The sequence below is a fragment of the Cherax quadricarinatus genome, chromosome 21 (genome assembly GCF_038502225.1).
Source record: "Cherax quadricarinatus isolate ZL_2023a chromosome 21, ASM3850222v1, whole genome shotgun sequence".
Lineage (NCBI taxonomy): Eukaryota > Metazoa > Arthropoda > Malacostraca > Decapoda > Parastacidae > Cherax > Cherax quadricarinatus.
Window position 1 is genome coordinate 34480312 of NC_091312.1, and position 16158 is coordinate 34496469.

At 39.8% G+C, this 16158-nt stretch overlaps 1 protein-coding gene across 2 annotated transcripts in view; it reads left to right on the forward strand.

The window, feature by feature from the left end:
* Positions 1-15891, forward strand: part of LOC128689027 (carboxypeptidase B-like) — an 88136-nt gene extending 72245 nt beyond the window's left edge. For both annotated transcript variants that reach the window (XM_070087366.1, XM_070087368.1), the window contains 3 exons: positions 8222-8342; positions 11259-11348; positions 14873-15891. In XM_070087366.1, the coding sequence (XP_069943467.1) occupies positions 8222-8342; positions 11259-11348; positions 14873-15591 (930 nt within the window). In that variant the 3' untranslated portion in view covers positions 15592-15891. The remainder of the gene's footprint in view (positions 1-8221; positions 8343-11258; positions 11349-14872) is intronic.
* The last annotated feature ends 267 nt before the right edge of the window (positions 15892-16158 follow it).

Consider the following 16158-nt stretch of genomic DNA (forward strand, 5'->3'; position numbering starts at 1 on the left):
CGTACATTGTGCCCAAAGATCAGCTCAAACGGACTATACCCTGTAGACTCTTGCACCGTCTCTCGTACTGAGAACAGCAACAACGGTAGAGATTCATCCCAATCTGTCGGAAAGTGCATGCAAAAACTTCTCATCATTGTTTTTAATGTTTGGTGGAATCTTTCCAAGGCGCCTTGGGACTGAGGGTGATAGGCAGTGGATAAGTTGTGAATTATCCCTAACCTAGTTAATACTTCCCTAAATGCTTTGGCAGTGAAGTTAGTACCTTGATCACTTTGTATAGTTTTAGGAATGCCAAAACAAGAAATGAATTTTGTTAAAGCTTTGAGAATAGCTTTAGTATTGATACTACGCATTGGGATCGCTTCAGGATATCTGGTTACTTTATCCATAATTGTAAATAAATACTGATTTCCAGACTTTGACTTAGGTAGTGGACCTACACAATCTATAATTAAATCTGCAAAAGGTTCTCCATCAGCAGGTATGGGTTGGAGAGGTGCAGGTTTAATGGAATGTCCAGGTTTTCCAACTTGCTGACATTCTCGGCAACACCTAATATGATTCTTCACATCTTTCTTTAATTTTGGCCAATAAAATTCTTTTGTGATTCTATACAAGGTTTTTGTAATTCCTAAGTGACCTCCTGATGACGTATTATGAGCTATATTTAATATCTGAGGTCTATACTTGGTTGGAACCACTAACCTGTCGTATAATTGCCGGCCCTCTTTCTCCTTACCAGTCTCAGTGCAAACCAAATAATCATTTTTAACTTCATACTTGACTGGATGACCCCAAGAGGATTTACCCATGGCTGCCTGAAAAGCGAATTTTAAAGAAGGGTCCTTTCGTTGTTCCTCCCGGAAGGACAGTCCCTCGGGCATGGAAACAGAGACATCTGGCAATCCTGCAACCTGGGAATAGGAAGGCTTGATCGGGGTCTGTTCACTTGATTTACGAGACTCCGGCCGGTGTGTCTCATAAAACAACGTGGCTATTCCGAGATCGGAGTCGTCCAAGGATAGGTCAACATTCTCCCCAGACAACCCTTGGGATGTTGCCCGAGTTATGGCCAACACTGGAGAAGCATTAATCATTATAGGTTCAGGACACGAAGTAACAGTAGTAATGTTATTACCCAGTAATAACATGGCATTTTTCATGGGAAATCCTTTTGAGATACCTACAGTCAAGTACCCAGTGTAATATTTGCACTGTACATAAATTTTATGCAAAGGAACTGAATATATAGCTCCTCCATAGGCTTCCAATAAAACTGAGGAATTCAAGGAAGTATTCTCTGAAAGGGGTAATATTCCTTCTCTGACAAGTGAGCAATATGCTCCAGTATCTCTAAAGGTATTTACTTTAGTTGGTTCTGAGTTTTCCTGAAGGGAAATAAGACTTTCGCAATAATAAGGGGCCATACCTTTTTCTACTTCTCTAGGGGACATGTTACTAGGGATATTAGAGATTTTCCCGATGGGTTGAGGTTTTTGGGGGCAGTTGGAACTGATGTGACCTACTTTATTGCACCTGAAGCAGACGACAGGCTTGCCCTTTACTCCCTGATGACGTTGCAAGTGGTGTCGTTCTGGCTGGTGCCTCTCTGGATATTGTTGTCGAGATGCTCCATAAGTAGTTTGCCTCTCCGCAGGGGGACCATATGTTGAGAAGCGTGGCTCACCAGGTGACTTGGTTGGATGACGTAGACGCTCTCCCTCCGGCTGGCACTTCATTCTCCAATGTTGTCGATCTCTGCTCACGCCAGACTGTTGAAAAGAGAGACGGGACCGCTCGGACAAGGAGCGGTTCGTTTCGAAGGTATCAGCCAACCTGGCCGCCTCCAATGCAGTGGTTAAGTCACGATCCTGCAGAAAGACACGAACCTCTGGTCCCACAGACTCCAGCAGGTTATCAATCAGAATAAGCTGCACCAGCTCCTCAAAGTTAGAGACACCACTCGCTTTATACCAGCTGGTAAAAGCTTTGGTTTGCTGTCTCACAAAGTCCACCAGGGATTGACCAAGCTGCCGCCTGTTCAATTTGAAGGTCTTACGATATTTAGCTGGGATACATGTATATGCTCCCAACACTGTGGTCTTCACTACTTGATAATCAGAGAATTCAGCGTCAGTTAATACCGACGTAAATTCCTGTGCCTTACCCAATAATGCTGTATGAACCAACGCTGCCCAGTGCTGTTCCGGCCACCTCAAGGCTCGAGCCTGATTTTCGAAGCTTTCGAAAAATTGCTCTGGTTCGGCCTCATTGAAGCGGGGAACAAGCTGTACTGCTTTTTGTAAACTGAAATCGTTTACAGAATGCGAAAACTGCCTCCTTTCTCTTTCCCTATCAAATTCTTCCCTTGCGAATGCTCTCTGTTCCCTAGTTTGCTCCAGCGTGATTTTTGCCAGCTCAAGTGCCAACGACGCTGATTCACCTCGAGACAACCCAGCTGCACCATACTGACCATTTTGCTCCGTAGGTGTATCATCTTCCTCATGCGAGAACATAAGAGTTTTTTCCCTAGCTCCCGTAGAGGGAGGAGTTTGATGTGCCATCTCTTCTTCAATAAGTATGTCAGCAATAAGTGAACGCAGTTGCGCAGCTGTGAGAGTGCGTTTATAGGGAATGCCAATGGAATGAGCAATTTGCCAACAACGCTGTAGGGACAATTTAGGTAGGTTATGCAAAGTATATGCCGACACCAGGCGTCTGACTCGTCTAGGTGGCATAAGTTATTCGCTATGCACAGTACGAATACCCCAACGTAACACGTTAATTTGCAGAACACGCTTAGCTATGCACAGTACGATTGCAGAATACGCATACAAGCAAAGCCGACTGTACACAAGATTGACCGTAGCGAAGCGAGCACACTGAACAAGCTAGTAGCGAGCTGTTGAACGATCACCCAATAGCAAGGCTGATCATAAGCAACTGACACGCAAAATTTGTAAAGCGAAGCGAAACAGCAAGCTACACAATGTTCCTGCTACAAGCTTCACCCTAAGCTCAACCGTTTCTCTAAGTCCAGCTCTCGGACAGGCTACCCATATTACAACCTAGGATTTCAAATGGCCTGTTATCCCAGGTGTAATGGGAGCAAATAAACACAGTAGAAAAAGTTTAGACTTATATTATCCTTCACCAATTATAACAGCAATATGTACACTATGTACAGTGATAAATATAGTGCACTCCACGGTAAGCAAGGCAGAAATAGAAGCCACAAGATAGCAGACCGTGCTTCAACCAGCTCTAGAATGGGAATGACAAGGGCAGACAGGAGAGCGGTATCCACATAACCTCTGCGATTGTCAATCCCACCTTCTTATTGGCTAGAACCTGGTCACTAGTTGAACGATGGGGCCCCATCATCAACTCTTAGCAACCTGGTTCGCTGGTTGGGGGAGATAGCCTGTAAATGAGGGTGTGTCCATGCGCCGAATAAAGGTTACGTACTCTTTGCATGCCACAACTAACAACCTACTTCAGTGCCACTAACAACCTGCTTCAGTGTCACTAACAACCAACTACAGTGTCACTAACAACCTACCACAATGCCACTAACAGCCTCCCACAATGCCACTAACAACCTGCCACAAAGCCTCTAATAGCCTCCCACAATGCCACTAAGAACCTCTAACAATGCCACTAACAACCTACCACAATGCCGCTAACAACGTCCCACAATGCCACTAACAACCTCCCACAATGCCAGTAATAACCTCCCACAGTGCCACTATCAACCTGTTACAGTGTCACTAACAACCTGCTACAGTGTCACTAACAACCTGCTAGAGTGTCACTAACAACCTACTTCAGTGTCACTAACAACCTATTTCAGTGCCACTAACATCCTGCTTCAGTGTCACTAACAATCTACTACAATGCCACTAACAACCTCCCACAATGCCACAAACAACGTACCACAATGCCACTAACAACCTACCATAATGCCACTAATAACTTCCCACAATGCTAATAACAACCTCCCACAATGCCACTAACAACCTCCCACAATGCCACTAACAACCTCCCACAATGCCACTATCAACCTTCTACAGTGTCACTAACTATCTGGTACAGTGTCACTAACAACCTACTTCACTGTCACTGACAACCTTCTTCAGTGCCACTAGCACCCTGCTTCAGTGTCACTAACAACCTACTACAGTGTCACTAACAACCTATTTCAGTGCCACTAACATCCTGCTTCATTGTCACTAACAACCTACTACAGTGTCACTAACAACCTACCACAATGCCACTAACAACCTCCCACAATACCACTAACAACATACCATAATGCAACTAACAACCTCCCACAATAACACTAACAACTTCCCACAATGCCAGTAACAACCTCCCCCAATGCCACTAACAACCTCCCACAATGCCACTAACAACCTACCACAATGCCACTAACAACCAACCATAATGCCACTAACAAATTCCCACAATGCCACTAACAACCTATCACAATGCAAGTAACAACCTACCACAATGCCACTAACAACCTCCCACAATGCCACTAACAACCTATCACAATGCCACTATCAACCTACCGCAATGCCACTAACAACCTACCACAATGCCACTAACAACCTCCCACACTGCCACCAATAACCTACCACAATGCCACAAACAACCTACCACAATGCCACTAACAACCTCCCACAATGCCACTAACAACCTCCCACAATGCCACTAACAACATCCCGCAGTGCCACTAACAACCTACCACAGTGCCACTAACAACCTACCACAATGCCACCAATAACCTACCACAATGCCACTAACACCCTCCCACATTGCCACTAACAACCTCCCACAATGCCACTAACAACCTACCACAATGCCACTAACAACTTCCCACAGTGCCACTAACAACCTTCCACAATGCCACTAACAACCTACCACATTGCCACAAACAACCTACCACAATGTCACTAACAACCTCCCACAGTGCCACTAACAATCTCCCTCATTGCCACTAACAACCTCCCACAATGCCACTAACAACCTACCACAATGCCACTAACAACCTACCACAATGCCATTAACAACCCACCACAATGCCACTAACAACCTCCCACAATGCCACTAACAATATCCCACAATGCAACTAACAACCTCCCACAGTGCCACTAGCAAGCTACCACAATGCCACTAACATCCTCCCACAATGCCACTAACAACCTACCACAATGCCACTAACAACCTACCACAATGCCATTAACAACCTACCACAATGCCACTAACAAACTCCCACAATGCCGCTAACAACCTACCACAATGCCACTAACAACCTCCCACAATGCCACTAACAACCTACCACAATACCACTAACAACCTACCACAATGCCACTAACAGCCTACCATAATGCCACTAACACCCTCCCACAATGCCACTAACAACCTCCCACAATGCCACTAACAACCTACCACAATGCCACTAACAACCTCCCACAGTGCCACTAACAACCTTCCACAATGCCACTAACAACCTACCACATTGCCACTAACAACCTACCACAATGTCACTAACAACCTCCCACAGTGCCACTAACAATCTCCCACAATGCCACTAACAACCTCCCACAATGCCACTAACAACCTACCACAATGCCACTAACAACCTACCACAATGCCATTAACAACCCACCATAATGCCACTAACAACCTCCCACAATCCCACTAACAATATCCCACAATGCAACTAACAACCTCCCACAGTGCCACTAACAACCTACCACAATGCCACTAACAACCTCCCACAATGCCACTAACAACCTACCACAATGCCATTAACAACCTACCACAATGCCACTAACAACCTCCCACAATGCCACTAACAACCTACCACAATGCCACTAACAACCTCCCACAATGCCACTAACAACCTACCACAATACCACTAACAACCTACGACAATGCCATTAACAACCTATCACAATGCCACTAAGAACCTCTCACAATGCCACTAACATCGTCCCACAATGCCACTAACATCGTCCCACGATGCCACTAACAACCTACCAATAACAACGTCCCACAATGCCATAACAACATCCCACAATGCCACACAATGCCACTAACAACGTCCCACTATCAATGCCACTAACAAGTGCCACTAACAACCTACCACAATGCCATTAACAGCCACTAACAACCAATAACAACGTCCCACGATGCCACTAACATCGTCCCACAATGCCACTAACATCGTCCCACGATGCCACTAACAACCTACCACAATGCCATTAACAGCCTATCACAGTGCCACTAACAACCTGTCACAATTCCACTAAGAACCTCTCACAATGCCACTGACAACGTCCCACAATGCCACTGACAACGTCCCACAATGCCACTGACAACGTCCCACAATGCCACTGGCAACGTCCCACAATGCCACTAACAACGTCCCGCAATGCCACTAACAACGTCCCACAATGCCACTAACAACGTCCCACAATGCCACTAACAACGTCCCACAATGCCAATAACAACGTCCCACAATGCCAATAACAACATCCCACAATGCCACTAACAACGTCCCACAATGCCACTAACAACGTCCCACAATGCCACTAACAACATCCCACAATGCCACTAACAACGTCCCACAATGCCACTAACAACGTCCCACAATGCCACTAACAACATCCCACAATGCCACTAACAACATCCCACAATGCCACTGACAACGTCCCACAATGCCACTAACAACGTCCCACAATGCCACTAACAACGTCCCACAATGCCACTAACAACGTCCCACAATGCCATTAACAACGTCCCACAATGCCACTAACAACGTCCCACAATGCCACTAACAACGTCCCACAATGCCACTAACAACATCCCACAATGTCCCACAATGCCACTAACAACGTCCCACAATGCCACTAACAACGTCCCACAATGCCACTAACAACGCCATTAACAACATCCCACAATGCACAACTAACAACGTCCCACAATGCCATAACAACATCCCACAAACTAACACGTCCCACAATGCCACTAACAACATCCCACGTCCCACAATGCCACTAACAACGTCCCACAATGCCACTAACAACGTCCCACAATGCCACTAACAACGTCCCACAATGCCACTAACAACGTCCCACAATGCCACTGACAATATACTTCACTGTCACAAACACCTTACTACAGTATTAGTGAGAAAGTTTTCAGTTAACAATTAACCGACTCATTTAACAAAAAGGAAACAAAAAAAATCGTTTTTGGTAATGCAGGGCTGAATAAGAAAGGTAAAGTCATAACATATCAAATTTTATCTTTTTTTTGAGTCTTCTCTAGCTTCTTTTTGTTCTTCTAAGCCCATGGGAGTCACACAGCACCTGAGGAAAAAAATGGAAATCAAGTTTCAACGGTGGAAACGAAGAGTAGCCTCAATTCCCGGAATCAAGAGCTCTCCGCTGACTTCAAGGCACCTACCTACAAGGGATTTACAAACTATTTTTGGGGGGGATATCAATGAGAGGTCTCATTAGGTGGAAAAAAATTAATTGTAAATATCTCACGAAGACAGGACTCAGAGCAATGGATTCAAACTGGTCAAATTTAGTGTTAGAAAGGATACGGGAAAGTGTTGGTTTAGTAGTAAAGTTGTAGATGATTAGAACAAACACTCAGGTAGCGTCATTAATGCAGCTTTAAATACAGGATTGATGGATACATGAGTGGGTGTGGATGGGTGAGTTGAACCTGCCTAAAATGCGTTAGTAGTCCCGCTGCATTGTTTCTTCATTATTGTGTTCTGGTATAATGCACTGCAATGTTTTCTTACTTTGGTTTAGTGTATTGTTTTGGTGTTCGTCCTCCGTTTCACACACTACCGCTAGATATTACCACCTGCTCAGACGTTCCATTAGAACAAGCAGATGACCCACTGGAACCCACCAGTTGCTTCGGAGCACCCACTAGAACTCGATATCAACCCCAGACGACTTACTGAAATCCCTATTTACTTCAGACAACCCATTAGAACCCACTTGCCTCGATCGACCCACTAGAACCCTCAAACGACCTATCGGAACCCACCACTTGTCTTAAGCTCAACACCAACTTCAGAAGATCCACTAGAACCCACCCATCTGTTACAAAAAAATCCACTGGAACCCACCACCTGCCGAGGACTGCTTCTTGTAACTCTATACTTGGTCAAATTCCCCAGATTGAGTGGTACTTGAGACATCTGGCTACTCATCCCCGGGTTGAGGTTACCTCGATTGGCAAGTCGGTGGAAGGTCGCAACATCTGGCTGGTTCATATCATGCCTGCCACCACGTGTAGAGGTAAGTCCCATGTACCATGTATAAGTGGGTCCTATATGATGCATCAACCCCACCATCAGGTGTATAGGTGGGTGCAATATTGCATGCAGCCCACCACCAGGTGTATAAGTGCAATGGGTGCTATGGTGTGAGAAGCTTTCTACTGCGCTAAAAGACATTAAAAGAAGAAATCATTGACATGACTAAAACCTCTATGAAACATTATGAACTTGGGTATTATCAGTGTCTTATATTTTAATCTTCATACATAAGTCATGTATCAAGCCGTCCTACCTCTCAAGGGTAGAATGGAGTGATATATGATTTATTTATGGTGAGGGGCTCTTGATCTAGGGAATTAGATCTGTTTCAGTTCCCTGAATTGAGCCTGAATGCCTTCCATACTCCCTCCTCCCCAGCCTCTGTATAATCCCTTCCGGTTTAGCGCTCCCGCATAATAATAATAATAATAATAATAATAATAATAATAATAATAATAATAATAATAATAATAATAATAATAATAATCAATCCGTCCTAAAAGAAACGTCAATTTCTTACATACGATTTTTATCAATTTTCTAAATATACTTTGTTTAGGATAGGTTAGTCTAGGCTAAATTGTCGTCCATAAAAATTTGACCAATTATAATATAACGCCAATAAACGAAGTTTTGAATCACGATTTCCTAGCATTGTGAGTCAAGTGTTTGATGTTCCTGGACAGTGATGTACTGACGTTGAACTGGAAGATGAACTGTATTTTTTCACGTAATTTCTCAAACTTTTTTCTGTTTTAACTATATTTTTTCAGGTGCAGATAATATACAGCAATATAAATTCCAATATTGGTTTAAAAAAGTCAACATTTCTCTATCTATAAATTTGAGAGAGAGAGAGAGAGAGAGAGAGAGAGAGAGAGAGAGAGAGAGAGAGAGAGAATGAATGAGAATTTGTAACACTGAACCAGTAGAAGACTGTCAGTTATTATATAACTATTGTCGTGATATTTTGTGGTAAAGCTTGTGAATTAAACACTTGTGTTGAGCACTGTCAGTTATTACCGGTTGAACTGTAAACTGTAGATCTTGACATTGTACTAGTTAACAGTTCTGTATGACGTATTATGGAATAAATTGTATAGTTCATGAGAGTACTTGTGCTCTGTAGCGACAAGTGTACATTTAATGGCGTCTCTGCTAACCAAATGTTGGAATAGGAGTTTCATTCCTCACCTTGTAGCGGAGGTAGTTAACTTTTTATTACACGGTGGAATTTACAGGTCAAGAGCTATTATCCGATTTCAGCTCATTTCAAACTCTCGTTCTGAGTTATGCTGCCTCCCCAAGGATGCCATCCAGAACAGTCGATTAACAATGGTGAATAGGTGCAATAGAAACCTGTCAGTATTCCTTCACCAGCCTTGCATTTACCCAGACTCCTTCAGTTGTGAGGTAAAGGTGCTACTTCTTGAGTTACGAGCCACCAACTTCGATGTACCATAATAGGTGAATCTATGTTGCCGCGCGTAGCGCTCCGAACGTACTAGATCTACGTTTTTTTTTTTTAACATAAGATACAGGGCATACTCAACTTCATTTTATTTTGCAGTTACTTCTGTGTATTCCATATCCATTCACTGAAACTAAACATAACAAACCCATAACTCTACGCAAATAATTACCCACACATAGGAGCGAGGAGCTTACGACGACGTTTCGGTCTAACTTGGACCATTTACGAAGCTCCTTTCTCCTATATGCGGTTATTTGTTTATTCCAGTCACGGTACTGTGCCTTTTTGTTCTTTCTTTTCCATAATAACTTTCCGGTTACAAAAACTGTGTGCTGTGTTCAAGTCCCCATCTGATATAAGTGTAAAGTTATGCTGTTATGCTGCCAGGCGCATAACAGCACTTTATAGGCAAAACTTATTATTTGTCAGACATTGGCTGTTGACAAAATCTGTTCTGTTGCGATGGGGATCTTGTGTATTTAATTAATACCTGCCTAGTTAAGCTCTTAACTTCTAGAAACAGGATTTGTTGATTCCTGCCTCCAGACCCGGTCATATCAGCCCTTGAAACTGTGTATTACCTTTGCCTCCAACATTTCCATATAGTGACCTCCATTTGTTCACCACACTAAGTCTGAAAAAAATAGTTCCTAACGTCCTTGTGACTAACTTTCGTCTTAGCTGCGATCTATGTTTTTAAAGATGGCTCCCTCTCCTCTGTCTAATCCTGTGAATATTTTGTATATCATAATCATGATCTCCCCTAGTTCCCTTTATTTCTTCTGTTTAGTGTTTCAAGTGTCTTGGTAGTTCATTCCCCTCAGTTCCGGTACCAATCTCATAGCGGATCTCTGGATATGTTCTAGCTTTTTAGTGGAGTTCAGTGCTGGTGCCACATATTTCAAGATGTCCCTAACGTACGTTGTTATTGTCCGAAATTAATCCAAATTCAGGTTCATAAAAGTTCTAATATTAGCTAGTTTTGTATAGGATGCCGAAGTTATATATTTTGGGTACTGGTGATATACTTTGTATAATACCTATAAATTTCAGATCTTTCTCCCTGCACGTCATCTGCAGTTTCTTTCCTCCCTGGTTGTATCCCTATCCAGTCTCCTTTTTCATATTTTCATTATTTTGAACTCATCAGAATTGAATTCAAGTGGACAACTTCCTGACCAGGTTTGCAACCTGTTCGCATTTTCTTGGAACCTTTTCCCTTCCTCTTGAAATATTCAACAATTTCACATTCAAACATAATAATATGTAAGATTCGGTTTCCTCTAACAGTCCACTGACATATATCGGGCTTAGCAAACGTCCCACCACTTATCCTTGGGACACTCCACTCGTCACCTATGTCTATTCTAATACCCTGTCTGAAGAGATAAGGGCCCAATGTTAAGAGATGTGTGTTACCAGGAGGCAGGTCAGCGGCAGTCATGCCAAGACATCATCAGAGACAGAAACACTACCGAGCCGCGAAGGCACGCTCCATCTGGCTGGAGGCTGGTGCGTATTAATCTATTTTGTTCATATTTCACTGGCATTTGAGGTTTTCGAGTACATGTTAAGTGTCAGAGTAAAAAAAATAGCTAAATCATGTCTACAAAATTGTTGACAGCTTGCGCAAGACTAACTTTGCTCAAATTTTGAAAGAGTTATAGATTTAAATCAACATTAAAGGTTATTGCTATTACAATAATATTGCTATTACAATAATATTGCTATTACAATAATATTGCTATTACAATAATATTGCTATTACAATAATATTGCTATTACAATAATATTGTTATTACAATAATATTGCTATTACAATAATATTGCTATTACAATAATATTGCTATTACAATAATATTGCTATTACAATAATATTGCTATTACAATAATATTGCTATTACAATAATATTGTTATTACAATAATATTGCTATTACAATAATATTGCTATTACAATAATATTGCTATTACAATAATATTGCTATTACAATAATATTGCTATTACAATAATATTGCTATTACAATAATATTGCTATTACAATAATATTGCTATTACAATAATAGCAATAATCAAAAGTAAACTTTAATAAATGAAGCTGCAGAAAATGAAAGATCAAGTGAAATTCCAAGCGCCTTCGTAACTTCTCACATTATCAGGGAACTATAAAAATAAAAGGTTAACATGAAGGCATATAAAGACGAGACTACACCTCGCTGCCACCCCACAACAACACCTGACTTTTATGATGATGTAGGTAGGCCATTCCATCAGAATGGAAACACAGTTTGTTGGATCATTGCTATAATAAACTTAGAAGAATTTGTAATGAACTCAAAAACAAACTGCAACGAAAATTAGACATTTTAGTTGAAAACAGTGATTGGATAAAGCATGCTAATAACAATTTTGTAATTAATTTACCAGATGAAATACTAGATAGAAATACAATTGCTAAGTTTTGCAACTTCAAAAAAAAAAAAACTTGAAAATGTTGAAATTGCAAAAGCCTTCTGTAACTCAGAAAAATCCTCTGATTTATCCACTGATGAAAATAACATTAGTAAGGGGATGATATAGAGCTATATATTAACACAAAATATTTCCGATTGCCCTCAAAGATTCTTTAAGTCTTATGATGTACTTATTAGTAATAAAAAAATCGCATCTCACTAAAGCAGATAAAGTAAATGCAATAGTAATTCTGGAAGAAACTGAATATCAAGATAAAATGAATAATCTCCTAAGTGATACTGAAACTTATTCCAACCTTAGAAAGTATCTCTTAGAATCTGTTAACAGCAATTTCAATAAAATAATAAAACGTCTATTGAAAGGCAAAGATGAATAAATTAAAAAAATTACTTCCACTAATCCATCTTTACCCTATACGTATGGATTAATAAAAAACGCATAAACCAGGTAATCCAGTTAGACCAATTATTAGCTCCATAGGCTCAGTTTCCTATAAATTATCTGCAAGATAATTTATAATTCATAAATTATCTTGCAGATATTTTGAGCCCAATTGTTGGAAAAAATTCTAATAGATTTAAATTAAATTCTAATAGATTTAAATTAAATTAAGCACCTTGACTGACTTATATGATTTCAGTATGGTTAGTTATGACGTTACTTCCTTGTTTACAAAAGTTCCAGTTGATGATTTATTAAGTTTCTTATCTGAAGAACTTGTTAATTACGATTTACCATTGCCAGTTCTACTGTCGTTAAACTTATTAAACTTTGCATTATTGATGCAAAATTCGTGTTTAATGGCGAGTTTTACACTCAGAAATTTGGTATGTCAATGGGAAATCCTTTATCACCTGTTCTTAGTAATTTATACATGGAATTTTTTTAAATAAGATTGCTTAACACAATCCTTCGTAATAGAGCAAAGTGGTATAGATATGTTGATGATATTTTGTGTCTTATGCTTAAGAATATAGATATAAACCATTTCCTTGTTAAATTAAATAGTTTAGCTCATTCTATAAATTTACTGTTGAGTTCGAAGAAAATTACTCATTGCCTTTTCTAGATGTTTTAATTATTAAGGGTAACAATGATTTTAATTTTAAAGTTTACAGAAAACAAACCAATAACTGTTCCTATGTACACTATTATTCTTCACATCATGATAGAGGTAAACTGTCGGTATTCTCATCATTGTTTTTGAGAGCTTTACGTATTTGTAGTCTAGAGTTCATAGATGAAGAAATATCCAAAATTTATAAGAAATAGCTAATGATCTAAAATGCCCAAGAAATGTAACTGATAAAGCCTTTAAAATTGCTAGAAATAATTTTTACAATTCAAAAAGGGACAACCAGCCTTATTCAACTAAAACTATGTTGGTTCTCCCTTACCATGAAAACTTTCTTGATATGCCTTCTATACTTAGGAATTTTAATATCAAACTTGTATTTAAAAACCTTGATACTGTTAAAAAGCTTTTGATAAAAACTTGCCCAAAAATGCTGATGGGCGTGTCTATAAAATTCCTTGTCAAATATCTGATGAAGTTTATTACGGTCAAACTGGTAAAAGTCTTGAACTAAGATTAAAACAACATTAATATAGCATTAGTAGTAGACAAGATTCTAATACTCTGTTTATTCATGAGAGAGATTTTAACCATCCAATTGATTTTCAAAATGTTGAGAAAGTTGTATCAAGCAAGTCCATGGTCGACAGGAATATAATTGAATCTTGTTTCATAAAAAGTAGTTTTGAAAGTAATATGAATATTGCTTTTGGTTTATGTAAATTGGATTCATTTATAATTAATAAAATTTGGAAAGAATTTAACCCTTAAACTGTCCAAGCAGATCTATGTTCACATGCGTAGTGCTCCAAAAGTAGATCTATGTTTTTTTACATATTTCAAATATAACAAAAAAAAAAAAAGTAGATCAAAGTTTTTTTTACACTTTTTCAAATGTAAAAAAAGAAAAGAGGATCTACTTTTTCACATACTTTCAAATGTTGTAAAAACGTAGATCTACGTTTGGACAGTTTAAGGGTTAAGATACATTGGACAAATTTTTGGGGTAGAATGTAAGCTTTGCTTCACGGATCACTGACTACCTACCTACATCATCATAAAAGCCAGGTGTTGTTGCTGTTGTTGTTGTTGTTGTGGGGTGGCAGAGAGGTGCAGTCTCGTCTTTGTATGCCTTCCTATTAACCTTATATTTTTATAGTTCCTTGATAATGTGAGAAGTCAGGAAAACGCTTGGAATTTCACTATTTTTTCAGAGTTCTTATTTTGTATATATATATATATATATATATATATATATATATATATATATATATATATATATATATATATATATATATATATATATATATATATATATATATATATATATATATTTATATTTATATATATATATATATATATATATATATATATATATATATATATATATATATATATATATATATATATATTGTAACCATAGTGTAAATACGATGCTACCCTTGACTAACTGTTATCCCACTAATCCTTATCATATGTTGCACCAGGCCTCCATGCACGGGAATGGATCTCAGTATCTGTGGCTCTACAACTTATTCATAACATGGTACGTGAATGCAGTGTGGGACGAGCAGTGCATGTTTACGTGGTACCCATGGCCAACCCTGACGGCTACGTTTACACCTGGACCCACCAACGCATGTGGCGCAAAAACCGCAGGAGGAATCATGGATCTAACTGTGACGGAGTGGACCTCAATCGTAACTGGGACTTCCAGTTTGGCGTTGGTGCTTCCTCTAGTCCCTGTAGTGAGATTTATCAAGGACCTAGCTCCTTCTCTGAGCCAGAGACACAGTCACTACGTGATGCCATGCATCAGGTAAACAGTGTAAGTAAACTGATGCTAGTTTTAGCCCTACACAGCTACGGCCAGCTACTGTTATACCCATTTGGTCACACCACAGAACCAGCACCTCACACACCCGCCATGAGACGACTGGGCAATATCTTTGCCCAACATGCTAAAGTAGGTTCAGGTACTGTTTACGATGTTATGAACTCTGCTACAGGTCTTTACTTCTCGTCTGGCTCCACGGATGACTGGGCGAAGGGAGTCCTTAATACCAAGTTTGTGTACACGCTTGAACTCAGAAATAAAGTCACCTTCCTTCTTAATGCTGACCAGATATTTCCAACGGGCCAGGAAGTCTGGGATGGCTTGAGGGCAATGATAGAAGCTCTTACCCCAGAAAAACTTTCCGAATAATACTGACTTTATTCTGTGTGATGATGCATGGCTTTTAGCTCACTCCATATATATATTATAAACACTGTTTCTATAGAAACAACACAAAGATTTCTAGATCAATTTGAAAAACACATTTATATTTAAAAAAAGTCAAAATAATTTTTCCGAAACAGGACATTAGTGTTATGATGTAATTAAAAATGCTCGAAAAAACTATACCAATGCATTGATTGTCATAATATATCTGTAGAGATTAAAGCCGCCTCAGTACTGTCGCCTGGGTTCCAATAGTCATTACTTCTCTCTCTTGTAATAAAGACCGGCAAGTATTTCTGTTTCTGATTTATGTAACAAAGATTTCCACTTAGTATATATGTAAGAGACGTAGAAAAACTTGGGTAAATATCACCATATGTAATCACTGCCACACACAACCACCCACCATCACTGCCACACACAACCACACACCATCACTGCCTCACACAAACATCCACCATCACTGCCACGCACAACCACCCACCATCACTGCCACACACAACCAACTACCATCACTGCCACACACAAACACCCACCGTGAATACCACT